Here is a 24,122-nt window from a genome sequence, read left to right as displayed (position 1 = left end):
AGCTGCAAGTTTTCCATGGCTAGCCGCTGTTTCTTACCTCATTTCCAATGTTCCTTTTCTGCTGATCACATATTACAAACACGTGAGTACAATTATACTTTGCTGTCTCAGTAAGCGCGGGGAAATGGTTTTAATCCCTTAATCGTTTTTAAGATATCAATTGTGTAGCACGTAAGACAGCTAGCAAGAGCCTTTCAAGACCCCGCCAAGGGTACACTGCTTTTCCATAACAAAGCGAACAACAGCCCTACATATTTTCTTAAGAAGTATGCCTAAATTGAACCGACAGCGGTTACTTAAAACATATTGAGTTTGAGTAGAGGTTCATTCGGAAAAGCCAGACTCGGACATTGCGAAAGATTTACAAATCTAAGACACCGAAAAATAACGGACACTGATTTCTCGAACTACACAATCCCAAATAAGCTTTATCAACATTTCTCTTGACAATAACCCAACCCCCGGACACTTTCAAGGCCTTTTTATATCAAGAAAAACTTTCTGCTAACGTGTCCAGAAAAGGCCGCGTTTTTTCGGAAATTTTTGATGCTTACACATTGCAAAGCCTGCCTACAAACATACCCGAACTGTAATTTGCTTCAACTGTATGCCTGCAAAGTTTACCTGGCGCTAATCCCAAAGCTTCAGACCCATTGCTAGAAGCACCAAATACATCGTTGCGCCGATGAGGTTACTAGTGCGCTGGAGGCCGCTACTCTTTACTGCTGCGAAAATTAAAGCTTCTGAAAACTAATCCCTAACTCGAAAGGAGCGTAGCAAGGGGGTTTATTTGAAATAAAACAATTTGCCAAAGAAAATAATCAGTGACTTACGTGAAATTCAGTTCTTGTAAAGGGAACTGGCAAATGTAGTCAGACAATGCTTTTGTTTCTAAGGGGTATTATTTGGACAAGTTTACTTCAGTTTAGCAAATACACTTGTAGGTACGAAACAAAATTGGTGTACTGTTTGTAATATAACCAAAATTGCGGGATGTCCTCTACAATTCTGCCAAACTATGACTCCGTCGCATAATTATGTGGCCGAAAAATCTATATAAACCGCGATTGCTAGCTGTTCTTTTTGAGGAAAGCATTGCGCTGGATATCTGCGGAGCAGGTGTGGACAGAGACGGTATCGCCTAGCTTTGGGCGGGATGACGAGCCGATTGCACGCGTGTGAAATAGATACATAAGCTAACACGGGAATGTTGTGCGAAATATCCGAATTTCGTGGACCAGCATCAGTGACTAGACTGACACATAAAAAGACGAAGATAGTGTGCCACGGCAACAATCTCCATCATAGATAGGAAAAGTAGCAGTATTGAAGCGCGTTCTTAGCAGAGCCATGTCTTTGGGTCATGTTCGTCAACATTCTGGTGCGGAAACCCCGGAACAACGGCTCAGTGGACTCCTGATCATGGCACAGCGCCACTTAGAGGCACGCAAGGCCTGTGAAACTACTTGATCTCATGATTACGGAGGCCTTGCCTCGACGCCAATGCTGACCGTCACCCCACCCTGTCGAAATTGCGCCTAGCGAGAACAGCGAGATCATGGGCCAATTAAACAGGCTGATGGACACTCTCCGGGCAGAGATATCTAAACTCACCAAGCCCACAGAATGCATTGTAAAATCACCTACTCCAAGAATAACCACCCTTGAAATTCGGCTTGAACTTCTTGCCGAAGTACTGAAGGACAATAATAGGCTTGACGAAGAGATGCGAGATCTCCTCGATTTAAAGATATTGAAAAGGATTGTTCCGACTTTTTTCGGGCGTGATTTTTCGGGCGAAGTCACTGCTCAGTGACACGATATCGGAGATCAGCATGATTCGTTCAGGCATTACCACGCAGCAAGTCCACAGAACAATCTTACATAGATACTTTCTGAAACCGCTGCGAAAGTCGCACGCTTCTAAGCATCATGGAAACAGATGTTTACCTTTCCAGCTGCCCATAATAAGGTATCAGAGTGCGCTGACTCATCACGCAAAGCAAAGACAAATGAAGAGAAAACAACACATCACGGTTATCACAAGAATTGAGCTCTGCCACAAGCGCCACGCCGTGGCCACGGATATATTGCGCGCAGCCGCACAAGGGATGACGTGAAAATTCCTCAACACAACGTCTTGCGCATGTACCTGACCATCGGAAGCCAGTTGTTGCAATGTGTCTGATCATATATCATTTACAGTGAACAGTGACACCATGAAAACCGTCTTGATCCTGCGCAAGAGACACAGACTTCGGCACAAGCCCAGTATTGATTGATTGATTGATTGATTGTAGGGTTTAACACGCCGACGCAACGCAGGCGATGAGGCGCGCCGTAGTAGAGGGTTCCGGATTAATTTTGACCACCTGGGGATATTTACCCTGCACCGAAATCTCGTACACATGGACGTTTTTGCTTTTCGCCTCCATCAGAAAAGCGGCCGCCTCGGCCGGGAATTGAAACTGCAACCTCGTGCTCAGCAGCGCAATGCCTTAGTGTACTGAGCCACTGCGGCGGGTAAAACCTAAGTAAAAAGAGTGGGACTGCCAGAATCACCACTGGTATCAGAAATACTGGGAATTCCCATGAACTACGAAGCTATTCTGTCTGGCGAAAGGGAACGAGGCGCTGAGCTTTTACAAGGCGAGTTCACATAAGAAAGGTTAAGTCGCACGCACAACTCCGATCAAGACAGCAAATAAACTAGCTACACACGCGACAGTCCGCTATTCCTTCCATACAACGCCACAGAGTGTTGTACCTTCATCGCCAATCCTAAAGAAGACCATCCTTACGAAGCAGCATTGAACTTGAAAGCACCGTGGGAAATTAGGCCGCAAAGGAGCGGTGACTGAAAGTCTAGATGGATTTAAATCAAGCTGATAACTAGTATTTCATCTGTGTGGCTCGTATTAATCGCGTTTTTGGTATGCAACCATGAATGTCGCTAGCGCGACGACGTTGCAGAAAAGAACCAAGACGGTGGGCACGACAACAATAATTATCATTAGATAGAAAAAGAAGGGGTAATCAACAGCCTCCTTAGAAGAGCCATGGCCTCGGGTTCTGTTCCTCTGCATTGACACCTACGGGACATAATAAGAAATGACCCCAAAAAGAAAGTTGTTATTAGATGAATCCACATATAAGCGCATATAGCCCATGCCCAGACCTTGCGATGTCATAACTACAAATTATTTCGCTAGCAATCGGTCAACAAACATCGGGCTGGAAACCTCAAACTTGTAACCAAGAAAATGGCTTTTATTGTAGAAAAAAAATCAGCTTTCGCACGACACTCCCTGCTAGACGCAGCCAAGCCATTTGACAAACGGTTCGCTCATGCAGCGTATATGGCTCCAGCAGTATAAAATTAGCTTCTCTTTCTTCAAAGTGCAGGCCAATTCTGCGGGTTTTGTCTGTCAGTAACGGATGGACAATGAGGGCCTGTGACAAGAATTTTTACAAAACGTGGTTTCAGGCTATGGTCATTGTTAGCTTGCTGGTTCGGGTGCTTCGTTTATAAAAGTTGGTATTTACTCCGCTGTATGTTTCGTAAAGACAAAAGAGTAAGCCTCATAACACAATGCTGTCGGTGGTTGATTAAGTAGTTCTCACCATAGACGCCTCCGATTGCGACGCTCATCCACACCATGTCCGGGCAGAAGGCACTCCCGACAGCTCCGGCGCAAACTGCCGCGACTGAGAGCATCATGAGCGAGAATACTGATACCTTGGACTGAAGCAGAGTGATTGCGAAGCCTGCAAAAAAAACGCGCATAAATGACGTTCCTTGTGTCTGCTGCGTCTGAAACTACACAGAATGTCTTGAAGTTGGTTGCAGCTTGTTTTGCGCACGCATGGAAAATTGAGCTTGTGTTTAACTTTCCGGCAGTTAAATTTGTTTTTGCAAAAACGTATTGACTGCCTTCTTGTACAAGGGCCCTGGTTATGCAATAGAGTAAGAAATCGACCGTGTTCACAGTCCTGCATCTGGATTATGCCACAAAAGGAAAGGACTAAGATTTTTATGCGAAAGCACTACGACCTGCCCCTTCCTCTGTCGGCGGTATTTCGGTGGGCCTGTCTATTGAATGAACTAATTTTTTTTCAACTGATCATTCACTTATTCGAAGGTGAGTCCCCGCAGGGGGATGAGGTCACACGGGTATAGGATGCATTCACTGGCGTGGCATGCATGCGGACATTCCTGCGTGTATGCCGTCGAGTATGTGGCACAGAGTCTGCGTTACGTCGGGTTCCACGAGATGGCGGCAGTTGGCTGCGCTGGCACCCGATGAAGCAGAGAATTTGACACCCGCGAGAGCTGTTTAATAAAATGGTGCCCCACCGAATACAAGTAACATCTCGACGCCATATACTGTTCCGTGCAGCTCCCTACGATCAACCTATCGCCAGGCAGGGTTGAAATTGTCGCGCAACTACAGGTATTGTGGTAAAAATTTCAAAGGCTTGCAGCTGCGTCGTGATTCATCATGTCGGCCGCGTATTTTACTGAAAGTTCATCTTTCCGTAACACAATCTATGACTCACCTTGACTATCTCTTAAAGGGACACTGAAGTGAATTTGTCAAGCTCCCGTTTTTGCTTGCACTGCGTAGACTGGCTCAAATTAGCACACTTTTCATCGTTTATCCGGTTGACAAATCGGTAATTATTTTACAAAGCGCGAAAGAAGAAAAACTACCATGCGCGGTTTGCGGCGGCCGCACCAACTAAGGCTGTGACGTTGAGAGGAGGGGCGCCGTGATTGGACGATGCCCAAGGTTAGCAATCACACAAGTTTCGGTTTCGCTTTCGCTTCTGTAAAACATAACCAATGGCTTTGTTGGATGGGCATTCTCAATATCTCAGTAATCATCGTACCGCGCTTCTGCCATGTTGTCGGCTTTAAAATGCACAAGCTAAGCCTCCCAGGACGGCTTGTAGTCGTAGCATTCACTAGCCGAGACCTACGCAGTGCATGAACGCCCTCCGCGTACCCGCAGACGCCCAAATGTCATGCGCTTTTCCCCCATATTTGGAGCTTGCCTCCCTCATGCCTGTATCGTAAAAAGCGTGTTCGCACCAGGCCAAGGGTCTGTTCATTCTGGCCTATGCCCACTGCCTGCAAGCAGTCGGTGCTTATGGCAACAGCACGCCAACGAGAACTCGCTAGCGCGCCAGTGCCAGCCTGCGCGCGTTTTGTGAACTAGTTCGTGTAGCCATGAACGTTGCGGCCCCAAAAAAGGTGAACTCAATATAGAAAACATCGGCGGAAAATAAAAACGTTAACTTACAAAAAAAAAAGCACGTACCCGCGGGGTTTCGAACTCGTGACTCGCAAAACATTGGGGGAGAATTCCTAGCGCCCCAGACTGCTAGGCCACGGAGCGGGACGGGAATGCCTTGCTAATATGGGGTATATATTGTACAACCGGTTTACACTTTTATTTAGTTTTGGCATTTCAAGCCGCTTAGGTGACTATTTGTTGTACTGCGATCGTGCAGTAAGCGTCGCCCGAGTTTCCACAGTAGCTCACGTCTAGCAATTGCATTTCGTAGACGGAAAAGCGTTCGCAGATGCGTAGTCGTGCTGCTGACCGCTGTGCTTGTTCGCCCAGCGCAAAAAAGTGCTTCCCGTGCCCTAGTTTTACGCTGTACGGTAAAAATATCAGTTGATTTTATTTGCTTAGTACCTATATTGACTTCCCTGACTCTTCTCCCGCCTTCAAGAGGCCTTATATGTTCCTACTGGCGTACCAGTCAGCGAAGCGTCGCATGTGCAGCGCTTGTTTGAAGCGACCTTGACTTGGAGCTAGATACAGTGTACAAACAAACCAAGTAAAGAAAGACACATTCTTCCATTCACAAGCGTGTCCTGGCTTCGTTTCAACTAAGCGAACGAATTGCGACCAAGCAATTTTTTTTAACCTCCTTGATTGCGACGACCCGCCGGCGGCCGGCGGACGAAACGCTGGGCCGACTGACTCTGTCGGCCGGGGAGCCGTGCAGTAGCGCAGCCGTGGCGCAGCCAATTGCCAGCTCATCCCCTCCTGACGTCACACGAAAACGCCACAGAAAATGGGCGAGCGTAAAGAGAGGAGGACAGCGTTTTCGAATTAGTTTTTATACTAAATAAAATCGCGTAAACGCGCCTAGAGTGGTCGAAACATGGCCTGGGGACTCTGGACTACAATTTGCGCTAGTAATCCCGCAATGTTTACATATCACTTCAGTGTCCCTTTAAGAATAGGCAGGAAGTATTTTTAACTTATCACGCGTAGTTTCCCTCATCAAGGCCTTTCATTCGAATGCCCACAGGCCCTAGCAGCATCATTTGCAATTTTTTCCCTATCTATGACAAACCATGACTGTCTCATTATCATAACCAGGAAATACTTTATGTCACGTGATAACCCTCATCGATACCTTAAATTTGATACCACACATGCCTTAGCGGCAACATGGTGAATTTTAACCTAATCTATGACTCACCATGACTGCCTCACCACTTTAACCACGAAGAATTTTTGTATTTGCCCTACGCGATTTCCTAATCGAAACATTTAGTTTGATACTCCACACGCACGAGCGGCATCATTCTGAATTTAATTTAATCTATCTATACCCCGGCATGACCGTCATGTTAATAATCAGGACGCTTTTATGCATTTGTCCCGGCTTAATTACGGCATCTAGACTTAAAATTGATACCGCACACAATCTAGTGGTTCAAATTGGAATTTTACCCCAATTTATGACTCCGCAGGACTATCTTATGATAATGATTAGGAAGCATTTTTGTGTCGGTCCAACATGACTCATCTTATCGAGACCTTAAATTTGATACCCCAAAGCCCCTCGCAGCATCTTAGTTTTAACCCAACGTATGACTCACCATGGCTACGTAATGAATTTATCCAGGAGGCCTTTCTTAATTTGTATACCACGTGATTCTTCTTATCGAGACCGTTATTTGGTACCTCACACGCCCTGCTTGTAACCTATTTATTTTTATCCTTATCTACGACTCGCCATGACTACCTCATGACTATAACCAAGAAGCATTCTTGTATTAGCCCGCGTGATTCCCTCCCATCGGGACCTTTAATTTGATATCGCGCACGCCCTAGTGCAAACATTGGATTTTAACCTGTTTTCTCACTCCCCATGGCTGTATGATGAATATGGCAAGGTGGCATATTTGTATTTGCTCTGTGGAACTCGCCTCACTGAGACCTTTAATTTGACACCCCACACGGGCGAAATGTATAATTTTGAATTTTATTACAATTCATGACCAACCAGAATTATGTCACAATGACAATCAGGAAGTATGTTTTTATTTTCCCAAGTGACTCCATTCATCGAGACATTTATTTGATGCGCCACACGCCCTAGCGGCAACATTTTGAATTTTAACCAAATCCGTGGCTCACCGTTACAATCTGATGACTATAAAAAGGAAGCATTTCTTTTTATTTATCCCTTGTGATTCAGCTCATCGTAGCTTGAACTCTTTATCTCACACACCCCGCCAGCAATATTGTGACTTCTCACCCAATCTATTACTAACTACTACTCACTCATGATGCCGTCATTGGGCTAAACGGATGTGGCGGGGAACTTTGAATTGACACCTCATTTTAGACGGAGAAAGGGGCAATGAGTCCCCGCCTTCGCCTTTTCCCCCGGCGCTAATCTCTTCCTTTTTGACCCGTAACACATCGTTTCCCGTTAGCCCAATCTGGCAAACCATCACCTTCTCCTTCGTTCTCAGAGGTGCCACCAGGAGAACAAGGCAAGATAAGGGTACATTTATGATCTTACCAGCCCATAGTCGCGAGCCCTGACATTTAAACGGGGGTATAGATGAAATGCCGTTCATCATCGGCATTGTGCTGCTGAGCCCAAGGACGCGGGTTCGATTCCCGTCCGAGCTGGTCGCTTTTCCGATAGAGGCGAAAAGCGAAAACGCCTATGCGTTCGAAATTTCGGTGCACGTTGAGGATGACCAGGTGGTCAAAATTATTCCGGAGTCCTCCACTACGGCGTGCCTCGTCGCCTGCATTGCGTGGGCGCTTCACATCAATCAATCAATCAATCAATCAATCAATCAATCAATCAATCAATCAATCAATCAATCAATCAATCAATCAATAAATAAATAAATAAATAAATAAATAAATAAATAAATAAATAAATAAATAAATAAACAAATAAATCGATTGATCAATCAATCATATATATTTTACTAGAAATGATTTAATACTGCCGCAATCATTAGTATTCATAGACACGGCGAACGGTCAACCCCCACTATCATCTGTTCTTGAGCTCAGCCTCGTCATCATCATCAGTACACCATCAGAATCATCATCGACTGACGGCCAGAGGAAGACGACGTTGTTCGCTCTCGACAAGCTCGTGTCCGCTGTTTTAGGACCCAACGAGTTCGGGGCAATAAAGCCAATTTATTCAACCTTAAACCACCAAGATCCATCGTCCTATCAGTGAAATTCTGGCGGAAGAGCTGGGTACGATCACCCGATGTCCAGCGGCTCTCGGCGACCCCCGAGGCGAGTCAAATTCTCAGCCCAGGCCGGCATTCCTTTTTGGAGAACGAGGCTCACACGAGCAGCCGGCTACAAAGCCGTACTCCGTAGTTGGGACAGCTACCAGACGGCTCGAGCACCAGTGTATTTTCCAGGATGACTTTACATGCACAGCAGACCGATGCAGCTTTCTTCCTCGTTGTGCGCTGGCTAATTATCCCGAGAAAACCTGCCCCATTCCACGGAGATGCCGTTGAGGACGTCAATGACTGGATAGATCAGTATGAACGTGTGGCTCGTCACAACGGATGGAACTCAGATCATTGCCGGCAAAGCTTCTATTTCGCATTGGAAACTACGGCCCGGATATGGTATGAAAACAATGAAGCATCGCTGACTTCGTGGGAGGTTTGCAAGGAGAGATTGAGGCGAGCTTACAGCAACCAATACCGACTGCAAAGGGCTGAAGACGTCCTTCAGCGTGGAATTCAGGGCCCTAACGAAAGTCTGATCAGCTTTGTCGAAGACGCCCTTCGGCTGAGTAACCGCGCCGACCCACAAGCTAAAAGAAGTTACGCTCATTGATGCGGGGCGTGAGAAGTAACATCTTTGGTGGTCATGTTCGCAATCCACCAACAACAGTCGATGGGTTTGTGACGGAGGCGACGAACATTGACAGAGCTTTGACAGCCAGGAACAATCACTACCACCGAATGACAGCTGCCCCGATGATTTCAGCTTTTGGATCGGGCCACTTCTCAAACTATGCATCCGAGGAATACATCCGGGAGCTCATCCGGGACGTTGTTCGAGAAGAGCTCCAAAAGCTGCTGCCGTCTTCGAAGTCGCCAGCTTCTATTTCTCTGGTTAAGAATGTCCAGGAGGAGGTGCAACGAGCTCTTGTTCCTGGTGGCCCAGTCATTGTAACCCGCCAGCGCCCGGCCGCAACCTATGCTGCCGTTACCAGCCAACCACAGTTGCTTACTGTTAGGGTGGACATGAGCACGCTGCGACGAGAGAGATTTGCCCATAATGCTACCAGCAGCCTAAGCAGCAGCAGCGTGGACTCCGAAAGACGGATTTGTGGAGGACGGCTGACAACCAGCCACTCTGCTTCCACTGTGGTGAAGCCGATCACGTTTAAATTTGGGCTTCGAGGGTTCCGTCCAACGACCCACGCCCGAAGTATGGCCAGCAGCCTCGAGAAATCGAGGACTACCTTCGACGCTCGTCTCCACCGCGCAGGGACTACTTCCGACGCTCGTCCCCGCCGCGCGAGGACTACTTTCGACATCCATATTCGGCGTTACCGCCTACTGTTCGAGGACCTCGCTTGCCGTCCCCTCATCGCACCGCCGCACCTCTTCGACGATCTCACCGTGAGAGTCAGTCTTCTCTGCCCCACCGGGAAAACTAGCCCCGGCAACCCCTGGAGGAAGTGTTGGTGATGTCACAAATGGTGAACAGCCTCTACAAACGCCACGAGGCCCGGACCATAATGCTGATAATGCGCATGCCATGTAAAATAACCTTACTATCATTATCGATGGCCGTGACGTGACAGCGCTCGTGGACACAGGGGCAGACTATTCCGTTTTGAGTGTGAAGTTATCTCGTAGCCTGAGAAAAGTAACAACGCAGTGGGACGGTCCCGACATGCACACCGCCGGAGGCCAGACTGTGGTGCCAATAGGTCGTTGAACCTCCCGCGTCGAAATCAGTGGTGAAGTGCGCCCAGTGACGTTCCTCGTACTGGATAACTTCTCCAGGGACGTGTTCCTTGGGATAGACTTTTTGACCGAATATGGCGCCGTCATCGACCTTGGAACGCAGGCTTACGCTTCGAACACCTGCACCTATTCAACACATTCTTTCGTTGACTGCAGCACAGCCAACTTCCATAGCTGCCTTCTAGTTGAGGCAAAAACTTGCCCAACGAAGACGCAAGTTACGCAACGCTGGTAACTAACGACAAATGAACGTTCGTTCATAATATTTGCGGCTGTAGTCCTACCAGAATCGTATAATAATAGGATTTGAAAAGACGGCTTGAAAAAAATCGCATCCACGGAACACAACCTGTTGTATAAACTGTTGTGTAACGACCATACTGAGAGACTACAGTGTTACAAGATTCCATTACGCTGCCGCACTTGTGCATGGTGTGTAGCATGTAATGACTTCGCTTGCAGTCACAACGGCATTTAATTACCTGATTGGCTCAGTGTAAATGATGGATTTACTTGTCGATAAAATCTTATGTCCGCAGTGTGGTCCATATTCACGCCCGAGCAAATTTCCTGAGACCCATACACGAACGCCGGCCCAGCTCTCTCAGTCTTTCACGGACGCAGCACAGCACAGTCTCAAATGGTCTCAAGAGGTCTTACTTGGACTCAGACTCAGTCGGGTTGAATCTAACTCGGCATCACTTGGACTCAAACTCAGTTGGGCTTAGGCGTACTCAAATTCAGTGGGATCACCTCAGCTTTAACTCACTCGGGCTGAGGCGCACTCAAGCTCAGTCGTGCTCAAAACTCACTCGGGAGTACTTGGGCTCAAACTCACTAGGGCTCAGTCGTAAATCAAGCTCAGTCGAGCTCAGAACTCACTCGAGATCACTTGGGCTCAAACTCACTACGGCTCACTAGTAAAACATGAAATCTTACGTCCACAGTTGTGGACGTAAGATCTCATATACAAGTAAATTCATCATTTCAACAGAGCCAATGAGGTTACTACATGCCGTTATGGCTGTACACGAAGGCGTGCCTTCCTAGACACCATACACAAGTGCGGCAGTGTAATAAAATTGAGAAACATTGCTGCTGCTCAGGATAGTCGGGCTTAGTCAGTCGGGATTAGGCGTACTCAAATTTAGTGGGATCACTTGGGCTCAAACTCACCAGGAATCAGTCGTGCTCAAAATCATTCCGGATCACTTGGGCTCAGACTCACTCGGGATCAGTCGGACTGAAACTCACTCGGGTTCACAAGTACTCCAAGTTACTCGGGCTCAGTCAGGCTCAAACTCATTATGCCACACTAGTCTCGTGCTCACTCAAACTCTTACGCGGGAGTTTGAGTCCAAATGTGTCTGAGTGAGTGGACTCATCAGGGAGTCCGCCGACCACTGGTTGGTCACAAAGGAAATGTCACCATCACAGAGGTGAAGCAATAAGACATAACATAGAGTTATCAGATGTTGCTTTTGTTGATGCAACAGCTTCCCTGGAGGTACACTTTCGAGTGTTGGAAGGGCGTACAATGTTTTACTGAAATTGTCAAAACGTCTTATTTAAGGCATTGTAGATTATTCAGGCCCAAAGCGCTCTATGGTTCCTGATCGATTTGCGTCGGGGGCGGGATACAATATAGTACCTAAAATCGCGCGAAATCAAGAACCAAGTTTAGGCTGGCGTGGGTGTGCCACATTCCGTTTTTACATAAGTACGGGTCGGGAACTTGCATACCTACACTCCTTGTCTGCTGGTTATTTTTAACACTACTGCAATCTTCTTGCATCACTGCTTTTTAAGCTAATCTGCTCCCTAAACCTCCTTGAGACGTTCGGCCTCCACCACCTTCTTTTTAACTCCCCACTCCCTCAGAGCAGTTATTTTATATTTTCTCATTTCCTTTAACCCCTTCCTTTTGTCTTAGACACCAAAATTCGCAAAAGCGTATCATGGCGTTTTTGTACCTTATCCAAATAAAAATGCTGCAGCAACTAAGAGAGTTGTTTACTAATGCGTAGCATTCTTATGTAGCTTGCCGATAGTGTGAGTTCTTTGCAACATAATACACCTAAAAGTAGCAAGAGAAGTTGGATTATTTCATTCTTCAAAGGCACAGCGCCTTGGAAACCGCCGCAAGGATCTCGCGGTGACGACACGGGGAAAGCGTCCGCGTAGCCGAGCGACCGAACGCGCCACCCCACCAGAAAGAAGACTGGAGGACCAGTGTCTCGCGAAAGTGTGAGGGGCAGGGCGGCACGCCCTGCAATGGTGTCATCTCCTAGCGCGTCGCGACGGCTCAGTATAGGGAGGCGAAACTAAAGTTTTCCGGCGAGGGCAGCGCTGCACTCTTCCCTCCGCGGGAGTACGCGGGGGCTTCCGCCGCTTTGGCACGTGCTTTTTCTTTTTTGCTGCACGCGTGCTGCATTTTTCGCGCTAGGAAGAGGGCTGGGTAAAATTTTCTTTTGACTTATAAAACCATACGCGTCAGCACGTGTCCAGCAAGTTCGGTTTAAACGTAGAGTAGTTACTGAGTTTATTTTTGTCGACGTTTGTCTTGCCGTCTGCTACAGACCCGCCGCTCGACCGGCAGACTGCCCCGACAATTTTAAGGGGGGAAACGCGTTGTTCGGCGGTCACCGGCTGCTGTCTTTTCGTCTGCGAGGCGACAGCTGTTCAGCTTGTCACAGAGTACTTTTCTCTTGTTTGTTACTCCCTTCGCGTGCTCGCGCTTCGGACATCCGGATTTTCTGGACTGCAGCAACACTGAGGCTTGCAAGAAATGGAAGATAAACATGATTGATTATGGTAATAGGTTATTTCTTACGCTTGAAAGAATCAGCTGCATCTTATAAAACGCATTAGAAAGGCACACGCTAATTAAGAGGTGTGTGACAGCGCCACATTTCCATTTTACTTGTCCTTGAAGGAATTTTTGTTCGAAATGTTTGTCACCCGCTTGGAGTACAAGTATGGGTTAGAGTGACACTTCGCGGAAACAACAGAACAGCTTGTGGCATATAACTCTTAACTACTATTAATATAAAAAATTTGGTGTATACCTATTTTAATTACCAGTATTTGCAAACGTGGGGGAAAAACGAACAACGGAGCAGTGCCGTCAAGAACACAAGTCACAATGACAAGACGGACCAGAGCTACTACAGCCAGGTAAATCGCCAGGAACTATTTTTTTTCACCCATAAAAAATGTCAACCAATTGTGTTATAATGGACTATATTGAAGGGCACCAGCTAAACAACTCCGAATTTCATTTATTATAGCGGAAAACAATCATTGGCAGCCTGCATTAATAATTGTACAGGGGAGGACCCCCCCCCCTATCTATTTCCAGGCAGCCCGAGCAACAGAGAACTAGTGTTCTCTTCTGCAAAATCCCCCTTTTCCCATTTAGCTTTCCCCCTCTGATTAGCACCAAAAGCAGCGGAGGCAGCCTTGGGAGCCAAGCTGTTCTGTACGTGCCACAGCTGTTCTCCACTCTTTCGTCGATGCCGTGCACGAGTAAAGGGCCACATATTTTTCTTTATGCACGCGGCAACACTGCACAGGCGCAAATGTATCGCCCTCGTACCAGCTGCACCTTCTGCCTTTTTTTTTTGTGCAGACGGTGAGAACAAGAACAAAAGGGCAAAAATTTATCTGAATCCGTTCCAGCTTATAGCAGTTCTGCTTACTGCACACAAGGCAACCATGTTTTGTCGCAGCAGTGTCTACATGGTCAGAAAACACGGCAACATAACAGAAAACAGGCGTGGTTCGTTGGTGGAGTCCCGAGTCCTGACAAGATGTTCTGTTGTTTCCGCCGTAGTATCACCCACACTCCCAGCGGGTCAATCTGTGGGACGAACGTGGCGAACAAAATTCCTCCAAAGATCAGCAAAATAGAAATGCGGTGTTGTCAGCGCACCCCTTTAACGGCGTGTGCCTTTTTAATGCGTCTTTCATAGGAGGCAGCTGATCATTTGAACGATTAGAAACAATAAATTTACGAGAATTTTTGTAAGCCTTAGTGTTTCTGTCGTCCATAAAATCCGGATGTTCAAAGTGGCAGCACGTGAAGAAACTGGCAAACGAGAGAAAAATGTGCTCTAACAAGTTGCACAGCTGTCACCTGGGCGACAAAAACATGGCAGCTGACGACCACCCAAAATCACGCTTTATCCCGTGAAACCGCCGGGGTGCTCGGCCGTTCGAGCGGCGCGTAGCAGACGACGCGTCTCTAGCAGACGACAAGACAAGCACCGGCAAAAATGGACCCAGTAGCTACTCCACGTGTAAACCGAACGTGCTGGACACGTGCTAACGTGTATGCTCCCATAAGTCGAAGGAAAATGTTACCCGGACCTCACCGTAGCGCGATAAATGCAGCACGCGTGCAGCGAAAAAAAAAACCCGCCCGCATCTTCCCACGGGGGGAACTCGAGTAAATGCGTCGCAGAGTGGTGGGGGTATCGTGTGAATGTTGAGTAATCGGGTAGGGTTTGGGAATGCTTAATTGTTATTTCATCTTTGTTATTCTTATTTATTGAATGAAGGAGAAGCGAAGGCAAGGAGTGTAAAGTTAGTCTGTCTTTATTGCTTGGTGCCGTCAAGCAAAGCCTCAAGTCAAGCGAAAGCCAAGCAAAGACGCCCTTGACTGAATTCCAAACGCGCGCTCCGCCGCTTATATACACACCGCCCGCGTTCGAGGGAGAGGAGTACGGGGGAGAGGCGCGCATGCGCACACTTCCGTACACAAGCGCGCGAACTTTCCACGCACCCACCACGCCGTTATCACGTGTACCCGCCCTGCCGCCGTTACTGTTGAGCGCGACGCAGCGCACGGGTAGCTACGACGCATGCGCACAGAGACGCGCTCCCCGCGCACCGCTGCAGCTGTTGTTGAGAGCGACGGAGCGCACGGGGTACACGCGCTCCTCCCGCACTGCCGCATCTGTTGTTAAGAGAGAGGAGGGTACGGTGGAGAGACGCGCACCTGCGCCTCGACGCGACGCGCATGCGCAGTGAGCGTGTGGACGGCGCCGACAACACCGACGAGTGACATCGCGAGCCTAAGAAATGCTCCGCATTTAAAAGCACGCGCTGAAGCGGCGGCAGCCACCGCGTACTCCCGGGGAGGCAAGAGTGCAGCGTCACCCGGCGATCGTTCCGGAGCCTATGTCTCACTGCTCCCCTTTTAACTTTCGCCGCGCACTCCTCTTGCGTTCCTGGCTCCCCCGAACCACCTGAAATTTTCGCGGGAGGTTCAAACGCCAACAAAATAACTGGGGGGGGGGGGGGGGGGGGCATACTGCGAGATAACGGTAGAGTAGCGCGCCGGCCTGCGTTCGCTGATCACGCGATGACTTCCAGAGACGCAGCAGATATGCGCCATGACCGAGATGACTGCCGTTAGTTGTGCGCACAAATTGCGCATTAGGGTTCTATATCTATATCTATCTATCTATCTATCTATATATATATCTATCAGTGGTTCTATAAGTGTTCTTTTGTTTTTTTCCGCCAATGATGTTAATATATACCATTATAGTGACGAAGGGCCTTCACATCGCTAATTATTGGTTTTTTCTTAAGAACCGAGGGATACTAAAGAGTTGGCACTTGGGCTATTCTAACGGCAAAATTTTGGTCTCCCTGTCTTTCTGTCTGTGACTCGATTCAGCCACCCGGTCAAAGGGAAACAAAATCTGCGCAATAGTATTACATACCCACAGCCAAATTTAAACGTCTATGTTCGGTGTTGATGTTCATACTTGCAACATTGTTGAACAAGATCGAGACATTACCAAAATATAAAGCGAAATATCAATACATATCTTACATCTACAGTGTTTCTTTAAGAAAAAATTTATGAATGCTTGATTTTTGTCAAATAAAATACTACATCCACTGCAGAAAAAAAAAACACTCCGTCGCCTGCTGTTTCCCGCACCGCTACAGCTTCTCGCGGCATTTGAAGAAATCAAGCTACAACAGTTACGAAACGTTCCACTAGATAGGCTCCACTAGATAGTTTCCGCGTTATTAACGCATTTGGATCAGGGTAACGGGGTTCCAGGAACGTTGAAGTAGGGCGCCTCGATTCACGCGCATCTCTGCGATACGGCAGCGCTGGCATCGAGGCACCTGGCGTAAAGCAGTGGAACGCAGTAACTTTAAAATGACTTGAGGAAACCTTCTGCGTGTGCACCTTGGGAGGAGTGCGATGGAAGAGGAACAGCGTGAGAGTTGAGCAGGAAAGTGAAGGGAGGCATTTGCTTTGCAAATCTCGACGAAAGACTATCGTATTTTGTCCACCTTAGCAACTAAATGTGCAGATACGCGGCCTATTTTTTATACGCATTTCAAACGTTCTTTTGCAGATTTTTTTTCGTTATTCTTCGGTTTTGGGGGGAGAACTATATTATGCATTTTTTATTTTGACAGATCACCTTTGCCGAAAATTTTTTTTTATTTTCAAAGTTCTGTTCGACCAATTATCTCCTATGACGCGGTCGTAACGAATACAGGTATTCCTTTTGCCAAATAATTCTTGCGTTTGGGGGACATGTGTAAGATGCATATAATTGATTTTGTGAGATCGTTCTTAAGATTATTTTATTTCTCTAGTTTTTCTTATTTTTGGTGTTTTAAAGTTCTGCTCGACCATGTATCCCCATTGAACCATTATGGCGTTTACAGAATTTTTTCCGCGTAATGTGTATTTCTGTCGAGGAGTTACACCGTTTTTTCCACATTTCATTATTTTTTTGTGTGTTTTGAACGGTTTATTCTTGCGGGATATTTGTCATTATTCATCTTTAAGTTTTCGAGGGAGATATATCAAATGCATGTCTTTGATTTAGGCACAAGGGGTTCGTGAAAACTTTATAGCTTGTATTTTTTACTTTTGTGGTTCTTCACAAGTCTGTTCCAGCAATTTACTTCAGTTAGGCTATTCTATATAATATTGGTGTTTTTTCTCTAAACCTCAATTTTTGTGGATTTGTGTTTTTTTTGCGCCATTCAGTTGTTCCGTGTTGAACGTTTTTTTTTGTGTTGTACTGTTATGTTAATTCATGGGTTTCGTTAAGGATGAAAAAAATGCACGGTTTGACTTTGTCAGATCCTTTCTGTTAATTTTTTTTATTTTTTCCGTTTTTTAAAGTTCTCTTTTAACACCTATCTGTTTACGCTGGTATACGATTGCACGTGCCTTTTTTTCCCTATCTACATTTTTGTGGGAATGCAGGGCATTACACGGCTTTTCGCCATTTTCGCATTTCTTTTAATTGCTTGTCAAACGTTCTTTCGAGGGCTTTCTTTGTTTATTCTTGGGTTTTCAATCGAGTTGTACACACGTATATTTTTTATTTTTTCTGATGGTTTTCGTAAAAATGGTATTTTTCTATTTTTCCTAATTTAGGTTTTTAAAACATCTGTTTGACCAATTATCTCCTTTTACTACAATATAATGATTGCCGGTGTTGCTTCCGCCTAATTTGCATTTTTGTGGAAATGCAGGGCGTTACGTGTCCGTGGCTGTTGGGGTACTCGGCAAGGACTGCTACGCATTAAAATGCATTTTACCACCACGTAACACGGGTTTGCTCTGGGGCCTGTATGGCCTAGTCGATAGCGTTGCGTTTTCCAAAGCTTGCAACCTGGGTTCAAGCCCGAGCAGGCGTACGTTCGTTTTTGTTTGCTTGGTTTTTAATTTGAAAAATGATCCGTAAATAAGTTCTATGCATTGCTTGTGCAATTAGAGGCGGTTTGATATTTCTAGGTAAAGTTAGGTGTGAAGAGGAGCCTATCAGCTCGCTTAATAGTAATTTGTCGTCTCACTGGCAGTGGGGCTGCTAGACTGACATGGGAAGCGAATGTCGCTGACGCTCCATTTCGTGCTAAACGGGGGTATGCAGAAGATGTGAATGGAGGTATGGATCCGGCCAACGTCGTTCTTTTCTGCAAGGGCGGTGGCGCCAGCCTACCGTACTCGCATGGTTCCGAAGGCAGGTAAGTTGTGTGAGAACTTAAACTACATAAAACAAGTGTGTAAGAAGTGGAAATTGTAATTAATGTTGAGAAAACCGCATATTTATGTCTGAGTAACAAAATCCGAAAATTCGAGTTTACTTCTAATGTAGGCGGATACACTATCAGGCAAGTAGAAGAATACAAGTACTTAGGTGTAACGATTACATCGAAATTTAGCTGTACAGCACATATTGATGGTATATGTTCTGCTTACCGGAGAAAATTAGGCTTTCTAAAATATCAATTGGGTCGATGTTCTAGTTCACTAAAACTTAGAGCCTATAAAGTCATAGTTCGTCCTTCTCTTGAACATGACCGCATTGTGTGGGACCCCCATACAGCTGGGGATATACAAAAAATATAAAAACTGCAGCAAGGAGCTGCTCGATTTATATTCAATCGCCATAGACGTCGCGATTCACCGTCAGCCATGTTGCAAGATGCGAACCTCCAACTTTTGGCGGATCGAAGGTAAACTGCTCGGCTTAACTTTTTCTCCCTCATACTTTTTTAGATCAGGATGGCATGCGCCAGATTACATAACAAAGGACACCACCCGGGCTTCACGTCATAAACATTACACCTATATTTGCACGTACTAACACTTACAAGTATTCGTTTTTCCCGAGAACAGTTTCTGATTGGAATGCTTTTCCCCATGATTCCCCTAGGCTCGACACGCCGAGACGAAACTGTATATCTTTTCTTGTCGCTTAAGTCTGCTTTTTTAGCTGTATTTCTCCCTTGTTTTTCACGAGTTTCTAGTGTAACATGAATTTTGTACTGCAATGTATGTATACAGCAAACAAATTGTGTGCATGCCGGAGAATTTTGAACTGTGTCGCCCTTTCCTGCATGGACCATGCTTGGTCCGCAGTATGTGATAAATAAATAAAATAAAAATAAAAAGGTCGAGACCTGAGGGTAAACCCAATGTTACGCATAAACGTCAAACGCCTTCAACCGACTTGCGCGGCTTGACCTGTAGTTTGTTTTACGTGACTGGGCGCATTCTTACGGCTGAATGTTAAAGTTATGCCCAAACACATTTTTCCGCAGGAATTCAACGGAATTCTCTTCCAATGAAGACTGAACTATCCCTCAGGAACTCGCGGCCGAATTATGAATTTCATTGTACTGCGACGCGAACGTAACACCGCTCCTCTAATAGCCGCTCAGCATACGCGGCCGATAACTATGACATCTGCCGTCAGACTGTGTGGTCCATTTAACTGCTTCCCTTAGCTGAGATGTGAACATACCTTTTCACAAAAACGCTATGGCACGTAACATTCGCAGAGGGTTTTGAAAGTCAACATTTTTCTTAATGCATTTAAAGAAAGCGTTGCGTTGATTTTGTTGATCATATTGAAGGGTGTGTGATGGTGCTGAAACACGGCATATTGCACTTAAGCATTTATCAGATGACGGAAAGCTACAAAAATGACTGCCGTTTAATGTACTGCTTGGGGAGGTTGTGCACGAATAGTGATTTCGTCAATTGCCTGATTTCGTGCGCCGCATAAAACATTTTCCGACGGACAGCGCTTATGACTCCATCGCTTCCATTTTCCTTGGCCCCTGCGTGCACTTCGAACGCGGTTCTGCTGGCGAAGCGCGGTATTCGATGGTACGGCCACTCGAACCCGTGGTTGACGCTGTTGAACACGTATTTGCTTGAAAATTTTCTGAATGGCAAAGCCCCGTTCAGATGTCAAACGGTGGGAGTGTGCAGGCACTTCCAAGCAAAGTTCCAATCGCGGCTGAGGTTTTTCTTGTTATGTAGTAGTTAGTCGTGCTTACTGCATCCTAGTTATGGCCTCTGCATAAAATTAACGCTAAACTACACTATTATAGGGGTCGTCGTCATCACCACCATCATCAGCCTGGTTCTGTTTAGTGCATTACGAAGACCTCTCCCAAAGATTTCCTACGACGCGTTTCGACATCTAGCTGAGTCAACCCTTTCCCTCAAATACTCGCAGTTCTTATCTCCATTGAGCTCTCTGTTTACGATCTATTGACAGCCACCTAGCGAATGACCCACCTGTTGTTCCTCATGGGCATGACATGATCCGCCAATGCCCATTTTTTTCTTAAGCTTGACTTCTGGCATTCTTCTTTCCATTGCCTGTTGGGCAAATCTCAGTTTCCATTCAAGTGGCTTAGTGCAACCCCAAGTTTATGCCCCATACATCCTTACTGAAAGAAGGCCTTGATTATACATCAACGTTTTGAGTGACAGAGGAAGCCTACTATTCAGTATATCCGAATTCCTACAAAAGCAGCCCAAAACGTGCGCACTCTGCGGGTAATTTTCTTTTCATGATTTAGATGAGATCTTCTTGCTTGCCCAAAATAGACGTAATGGCTTACTGTTTGCGAGATTTTGTTGCCCACTTTAATGTCACTTTCCTTGGAACGCTTTTTGAACGTACACTTTGATTTTTTGTGTTTATTTTTACGTCTGCAACCAAACGTCCCCAGGACTATTGGCGAAGCGGGCTCTGGAATTTCTGTTTGGTCAGACCGAACAAGACAATGACGTCTTGAAAACTTAGATGGTGTACATAGGTCATATTTAGTTAGTGACATAGGATCATCGGCGCCAAGTCTGGCGTTAGCCAGGCGTCGAGAATAAGCGCATTGCAGATTGAAAGTTACACTGAAGAACTAACATAACTGGAATTTCCAGTCCTGTGTTGGAATCAAAATGGAGGCACGTGAGTATGTTGATTTAAAATGCCAGCGTTTTTTTCTGTGGATAATTGCAAGTACATTTTAGAAAGGCTCTTGGCTGAACCGCAACCATCGAAACCGTGATGTACGCGTCTTAAAGGGCTGAACAAATTTATATTGTTAAAATAAATACCAAAAACTGTCGGATCTAAAGTCTATAAAACACGTAACTCTCTCTTAGGATATGCATACTGCTAATCAATTAGAGGTAGCCTCTCTGAAGGTTTTAGCACTCGTCGGCGTATTCCTTACACCGAAGATTAAAAAACAATGGCACGCTCTACAACCTAGCTTCCTATGCACCTTTTTATGACTTTGAGTCCTAGCGCAGCTGTCATCTCTAACTTCAGATGGTCCAAGCAGCGTCTAGTGCAGCCGTCAAGGTGGAATGGCAGAGCCATTTTTTACGTCGGAACATAGCTTGGCTAAAACTCCAGGTTTTTCAATCTTGCTTTTACTAGTCTGATCTCAGACATGCACTCAAACAGGCCATAGCCAATGTCATAAAAGTAAAAATGTGCTAGAGACGCACACACATACACGAATGAGTACGTACTAATAGTAGAATACTCCCTGAGCTCACACTCGTCACACTGGCGCACCAGGTATTGTTTCTGTGAGAGAATCAGGGCCCTTACTACTGGATGCCTTCGAGGCCGTAAGGTAAACTCTCACTTCTGAGAGATTAACCTTTTTATTATATTAATAGGATATTGCTTCTAATTTATTCTTTCCTCTCGTCCTTCGCGCAAATGGGTTGTCAAAAACTAGTGTTGCTACAATTGGTGTGCTATCTGATGGCCACGATACTTACACCTCGAACCATCAGAGGCACGGAAACCCTCCAACGAAGGACTGTAGTGAATTATAAGTTTCCAATACCCCAGTTGTTCTTTGTGTTTCCGACATTTCGCTTTTCAAAGACACTAAAAATTCAAAATAAGGGGGACTCTTTCTTTTCCTTTACTTCAAAAATGTCTCGGAGAGCAAAACTGCACGTACCTATTAGAGAAGCGGTCACGAGGGAAGTGCTGTCCACCCAGGATGCAGTTTCACGGTCGACGACGAAGTGGTCCATGTAAAGTACGTACAGGTATCCCTTATTCGAAATAATGATGGAGTTAAGAAACGTTATAGAAGCCGTCACAACTGGTATCAGCCAACAACGATCCTGCAGGTAGGATGGTGGCTTGAAGCTTGACTTTTTCGTCTCGGACGGCGTGCTCATGATTGGTTGCCCTGTTGGTGTCTTGGTAGGAAAAGAACGCAAGCGCTAAATTTGCCTAAAACTGTCCAGCATCGGGTGCTGACCTTGTCGCACTGTCGGAGGGGTCAAATTCAGGGGGCAAACGGAAACAAGCACCACGAATAAGAGTTTGACGTTCATGGTGACATTAAACCCATAGGATAGGGGGATAGCTTGGTATTTAAATGGTGATGGGACAGGTAGTATTCAACCAACACACTGATAACTGTCTTAAGAGGACAACTTCATTGGTCGAGACTGGTTGCTTTGATGAACCATGTTTGCGGCAGATACGAGACATGCACTCCAGAAACGTTCACCATACACCCCTCTTTGTTGCAGCTGGTGTCGGGTTGAAGCAGCAGAACGCGGACTGTGCCGGAAGCCTGGAGAGCACCAACGCACGAGGCACGCTCTGTTGTTGTGAACAACGTTTTGTGCAGTGAAAGAGCAAAAAAGAAGGGAAATCAGGGGCCGTAAATAGAGTTTTAGTCCGCTTTTTGTCGGGTTGACACGTGGTCCCAAAAGTACTGGTTTACAGATGCCTGTAAATCTCATGCCGTTAGATATTTTTACTTTCGCTGGTACTCAAACAAAACAAGCACGTGCATGTGCGGGATCAAACGGTGATAAAGTCAGCAAATGTTTTCAGGGCCACAATGATATTCTACAATTATGTTTTGAGGGCTCCAACCAAGTACAAGATTTATTTTTCCAGCAAAGCACCAGTATTTGTACAGGTTGCCGAAAATTCATCATTTTCTCCTCACAGTTTTGCGACGCTATTGCCTCTTCCTGAACCTTTCGCTGTTTAGTAGCTTCCGCAAAGAGCGAACACGTTAAAAATTAAACATATATGTCTTTCCGTCTGGCAAAGGCACTCCGGAAGCCTGATTCCCGGCAGATTGAATGCCATTTTTCACGCGTAGGTGTTTCATTTGAGAACAAAAGTTGTGTACGGGAGAAAGCTTTAGAGTTTTATCTTTTAATTCTGCCGAATCGCTGTGCCCACCAGCCTATTCATGCCAACGTTTCAATGTGACCTTTATCGGTGCCATTATTATGGGGCTGATTGGCACGAAGAGATAAGAAGAAAGAAAAATCCCGCGATATTTCTTGAGCTGGTTTGTATAAATTTCGCGATCTATGTCTACACTGTCTGCATCGTCATTGTTTTCACAAAATAATTTTGTGAACTAGCTCACTCTATCACGTTGTCATCTATTTTCATGATGTTGTACGAGCACCTAAAATGTTGCCGCTTTTTATGCATATGCAATGAAAGCAATAGCCCTAAACACGCACCCTTGTTCTTGCACGCTCTTTGCTGCCGTTTTAACCACCCCTCAATTTCAACCACCCCTGCTTTTCCCCGTGATTAAAAAAAATCGAATAAATTCAAGAGGCATGGTGCCACGTCTTTCAAGAATGATTGCAGCAGTACCTGCCGTATGTGCAGCTCCATTTAGCCTAATGTTCATCACACGGCGCGGCGTAGAAATGGTTCACCCTTCCTCGCAACGAAAGGCATTGAGCACCAGTGTGGACGGCAGAAACGGGGCCTCAGTAGCGGTTCTAAAACTGCAACACGCCAATCAATTCAGACACTTCCGTCTCCACAAAGAATTAGGTGAAATTTCTTGTCAGCTAAGGGTACCGCAAATGCACGGCGTGGCGACGGTACATATGCAAGTTTCTGCGGTTGCTAGCAGGTCAAACGCCCAAACAGAACGGCGCCTTTGTCTAAACGTAATGCCGTTAAGGCAACAAGGTTTGCCCAATGCTTAGAACAAGCATAAC

General features: G+C 46.0%; 1 protein-coding gene across 1 annotated transcript in view; it reads right to left on the bottom strand.

Annotated features, from left to right (window-relative positions):
* Positions 1-22,738, bottom strand: part of LOC144147190 (monocarboxylate transporter 9-like) — a 41,900-nt gene extending 19,162 nt beyond the window's left edge. Inside the window, exons 1-2 of the mRNA XM_077679262.1 lie at positions 22,079-22,738; positions 3,625-3,768 (exon numbers count right to left, since the gene is read on the bottom strand). Of these exons, the coding sequence (XP_077535388.1) occupies positions 3,625-3,768; positions 22,079-22,304 (370 nt within the window). The 5' untranslated portion in view covers positions 22,305-22,738. The remainder of the gene's footprint in view (positions 1-3,624; positions 3,769-22,078) is intronic.
* Between the last annotated feature and the right edge of the window lie 1,384 nt (positions 22,739-24,122).

This window comes from Haemaphysalis longicornis, unplaced genomic scaffold (assembly GCF_048455015.1).
Source record: "Haemaphysalis longicornis isolate Haplotype H1 unplaced genomic scaffold, Haemaphysalis longicornis Haplotype H1 scaffold_7, whole genome shotgun sequence".
Taxonomy (NCBI): domain Eukaryota; kingdom Metazoa; phylum Arthropoda; class Arachnida; order Ixodida; family Ixodidae; genus Haemaphysalis; species Haemaphysalis longicornis.
Note: the sequence above shows the minus strand (reverse complement) of the source record. Positions and strands in the feature narration are given on the sequence as shown.